The 4,517-nt window shown below is 45.9% G+C and overlaps 1 protein-coding gene across 1 annotated transcript; it reads right to left on the bottom strand.

Annotated features, from left to right (window-relative positions):
- Positions 1 to 2,874: 2,874 nt before the first annotated feature.
- Positions 2,875 to 3,960, bottom strand: LOC149166872 (uncharacterized). Its single transcript, XM_089430286.1, has one exon. It carries the CDS (start codon positions 3,958 to 3,960, stop codon positions 2,875 to 2,877), a length of 1,086 nt encoding a protein of 361 aa, XP_089286412.1.
- Between the last annotated feature and the right edge of the window lie 557 nt (positions 3,961 to 4,517).

Consider the following 4,517-nt stretch of genomic DNA (forward strand, 5'->3'; position numbering starts at 1 on the left):
GCCGTTCTGTATGCGAGTGGCCATGTTTATAAGGATCTGGGAGTCGCCTTCTACAATCAAGGGTTGAAGATTGAGGTTCCGGGCTTGCAGGAGACCTTGCCAAAGTCCCTCTAGCTCTGCTGAGTTGTTGGTATCCCACCCCATGTTTCCAAAGTATATCTGCAGAGGAGTGCCTTCATGGTTCCTCAATATTCCACCAAATCCAGCTGCTCCAGGATTGCCTTTGGAGGCTCCATCAAAGTTGAGTTTGTATGAGTTTTTAGGAGGGGCTTTCCAGCGACTGTTGTCCTTGGAGTTGCTATTAGAAGGACCATTCTTGAGTACTTCTTGAGGCAGATGCAATTGCCAGTTGTCTAGAATGCTTTTTTCATTGTCTGTCGATGGGAGATCTTCCTTTGTCCATGATCAGAGCAGCATCGTTTCTTTGAGATTCCCATGTATCCTGTTCCAAATTTCTTCAATAGAAGAGCGTTTGTTTTTAAAAATACGTTTGTTTCTTTCCTTCCAAACGTTCCATAGGACGATCCCCGGGATGATGTTCCATAAATGGTTGAGGAACTCGCTTTTGTAGGGGCTCTTTGGCCATTGTCTTATAGAATTAATGATGTCGTTTTCCCTTCTACAGCATCTTTGGCATCTGAAGCTCACCTTTTCCCATAGCTGATTGGCTAGAGGACAAGTATCCAGGAGGTGTTGAAGAGTTTCTTCGCTTTGAAGGCAGTTGTAACAAATAGAAGGACCATGAAAATTTCGTCTTCTTAGTTTATCCCAGGTGAGAATTCTTTTATGTCCTACTAGCCAGAGAAAGTAGGAGATTTTGGGCCATGATCCGAGATCCCATATTTTGCTCCATAATGGGTCTGGAGGAGTGGGGAATTTGCATATCAACTTGTAGGCTTCGGAGGTGGTGTAGGTCCCTTTGGGTTGGTATCCCCATCTGAGGATGTCATCGCCTTCATCCCTCCTTATGCTTCTTTTCCTTAACTCTTTCATCAGCTCTTCTGCCTCCCGAATATTTGTATCATTGAGAATTTGGTTGCTCTATCTCCATTTTCTGAATCCATTCTCCATCTCCTGCGTCCAAAATTGTTGGACTTTTTCCTGCTGCTGCTCCTGCCTGTCTGGTATCAGGGATGGGTGAAGAACGCTAATGAGCTTGGGCATTTGATTCCAGGCATCTGTCCAGAATCTTGCTGTGCGTCCATTCCTGATTTCCCAGAAGCTGTGCTGTTGAATTAGCTGATAGTGCTGATTGGCCGCCGTCCAGATTAGCGACCCTTTTTCGGTAGGAATAAGTCTGATGAGCTCTTCTTGAGGTCTGTTGTTGGCATATTTGGCTGTCCATATTTTTACCCAGGGCTTTTCTGGGTTGGTGATCCATTGCCACCAGATCTTAGCGTTCATAATGGAATTGCTATGCTCTGGGTCCCTTAGCCCAATGCCTCCCTTGTCTTTGGGCGTGCATACAGTAGTCCATTTAACCAGAGCCCATTTACGGTTAGTAGCCGAGCTGCCCCATAGAAAGTCACGCTGAAGGTTCCTGATTCTTTTTAGGACCCATTTTGGCGCTGCAAGGATAGAGAAAAGGTACAGAGGCATGGCCTGAAGGACAGACTTGATGAGCACCACACGACTGGCTAAGTTTAGAGATCTATAAGTCCAGAGGTTGAGACGGGAATCAAGCTTCTCTAGGAGGGAGCGCCAAGCGGGCTGCTTTATGGCTGAAGCAGTGAGGGGAGCTCCTAGATATTTGGAGGGGAGGGTAGCAGAAGGGAAGCCCAGAATGCGAGTGACAGCAGATTTGACAGAAGGGGATGTGTGAAAGAAGAAGATCTGCGATTTGGAGCAGTTGACATGAGTGCCAGAGGCTTCGGAGAAATCATGGAGAAGGGCTTTTAGGCGAGAAGCTTCCTGTACAGAGGGGTAGCCAAAAAGCATGGTGTCATCAACAAACTGCTGATGAGAGGTGGCAGGAGTATTGTGAACCGAAATGCCTTTAAGCTGATGAGTGTGGAGGGCGTGCTTAATGTGTCGACCAAGACCCTCGGCCATAAGAACAAAGAGGAAGGGGGAAAGGGGATCCCCTTGTCTGATACCTCGAGAGGGTTTGAAGGGGCGGGAGGGGATACCGTTCACAAGGATGGAAAAGTGAGTGGAAGTGATTAGGCTCATAATCCATCGGATCCATATAGAACTGAATCCAAAAGCTTTTAACATATGATGAATATAATTCCAACTGAGTTTATCGAATGCTTTGGAGAGATCCAGTTTGAGTATCATACCTGCTTGCTTTGAATGTTTGAGGGAGTGTATGATCTCGTGCGTGAGGAGAATGCCGTCCATTATTTGTCGACCTTCCACGTACCCTGACTGTTCCGGAGAGATGAGCAGGGGTAAAAGGGGTTTTAGCCTGTTTGCAATAACTTTGGATATGACTTTGTAAATGACGTTGCATAATGCGATGGGCCTGAATTTGTCAGGGGTAATGGAATCCTCCTCTTTGGGAATGAGAGTGATGAAGGTGGAATTGAGAGAGGGAAGAAGCCAGCGCAGGGCCCTTGATTCTTCAACAATCTGCCAAACTTCCAGCTTTATCAATTCCCAAAATGTGTGAAAGAACGTGGTAGTGAATCCATCCGGGCCAGGGGCCTTTCCTTCTTTTAGCTGGGACATTGCTTCATCAACTTCTTGAGGAAGAATAGGGTGCATGAGAAGCTCATTGTGTTCCTCCGTGATGAGCTTGGGCACATTGCTGATTATTTTACCAATAGCCTGTTGCCGATCTTCTATTTGTTCCTGGTGGACATGTTGGAAGTGATTGAGGAGTACCTCTTCGATTTCCTCATGCTTCTCTACTTTTGCCCCTTCTTGATTCTAGATAAAAGGTATATTATTATGCATCCTTCTCTGCACCGTGGTTCTGTGGAAGAATTTGGTGTTGCGCTCTCCCTCTTTCAGCCATCTGACTCTTGAATTTTGCCTCCAATAGATTTCCTCCTGCTTTCTCCTTTCCTCGAGCTGGCTATGGATATGCCGTTCCTGTTCCAGGGTTGCCTCCGTATGCCCTTCCGTGATGATCTTTTGTTGGAGATCCGCCAGATTCTGATTTAGCTCTTGCTGCGCCTTGAAAATATTTCCAAAGGTTTCCCTGTTCCATCTTTTCAGGTGATTTTTAAGAAATCTTAGCTTCTGTTGGAACTGATACATTTTTTCTCCTGCTGGAGGGACGAAAGATGCCCAAGTGGTTTTGACGAAGTCCTTGAAAGCAGGGTGCGAAAGCCAAAACCCTTCAAAACGGAAGGGTCTTTTTGTCAAATCACCTGGTCTTTGCCATTGTAGAGCGATCGGCCAGTGATCTGACCCTGTGTGAGCGAGTATTGCTGCTGAGATATCTCCTCCTAAATGAACCGCATTGTCTGAGATGAGGAAGCGATCCAGTTTGGAGGCAATTTGATGTTTGCCCGCTCTGCGATTGCTCCAAGTGAAGGTGCCATTACAGAACGGCATGTCTATGAGAGACGCAGTTTGGATGAATTCCTTGAAGCGATTGTCTTCTGGTTCCATTCTGATTCTCCCTCCTTTCTTCTCCTCGATCTTAGTGATCATGTTGAAGTCTCCGGCAACAATCCATAGTGGGTGCCTTCTGTTATTGCTTAGAGCTTCTATAGTGTCAAGGAGCGCTATTTTGCTACCTGTATCTTGCGGGAAATATACATTTGATAGGTTGCCATGGATGTTGGTACCCAATATGTGAAAGGCCGCCTGTATGAGATGATGAGAGGCATGAAAATCTGTGAGGGTTACCGCTTGGGTATTCCATGCTATGGCGAGCCCTCCTGATGCTCCCGAGGCGTCTACTGCAACCGAGCGACAACCTGGCCAAGCTTTTGAGAGAATGTTGCCTAGTGTAGAACTATTACACTTAGTTTCCTGGAGAAAGCACATCTGCGGCTTTTCCATTTTAATCATGTTTTTTAACATCCTGAGCTTTCCGGGGCTGTTTAGCCCTCTTAGGTTCCATGATATTAGCTTCATGATTCAACTATTGATAGAGGGCTTGTAGTACTTCGTTAACTTAGCATACCTGCCTGAGTCTACCAGGATTTTCCCAATCTCGATCGTTCTCTGGAGATCTGTTTTCCTTCCTCTCTTTTTTGTATCCTTTGGGCGTAGACTGCCATCCCATTGACTTCCTGGTTGTATCCCTAGTTGGTGCTGATGATAAGCTCTTGAGATGACCACTTCAAGCTTACTGAGTTGACTCTCTGGAATTGAATCGTATGCTTTCTTTTTACAGGCTAATTCTAATTCCAGAATATCTAGGCCATTTAGATCTATGCTTTTCGGCTCTTCTTCCATTTGTTGCACTGTATTGCTTTCTTCAATGTTGATCTCTGAGTTCTGGGGGAGGTCTGCCTTTCCGTCGACTTCCATATCCTTGTGAATCTCTGCTGTTTCTTTCTGACTTCTACTGAGGATGGATGGAATGATGATGGGGGGATGAGATTTGGAAGGGG

This window comes from Pinus tabuliformis, chromosome 5_1 (assembly GCF_031772625.1).
Source record: "Pinus tabuliformis cultivar Carrire ecotype Pingquan chromosome 5_1, CPIR1, whole genome shotgun sequence".
Lineage (NCBI taxonomy): Eukaryota > Viridiplantae > Streptophyta > Pinopsida > Pinales > Pinaceae > Pinus > Pinus tabuliformis.

What these genes read in the sequence shown, in the direction of transcription:
- LOC149166872 (XM_089430286.1), bottom strand. Translation starts at nt 3,960, where the DNA reads ATGGAAAAGCCGCAGATGTGCTTTCTCCAGGAAACTAAGTGTAATAGT.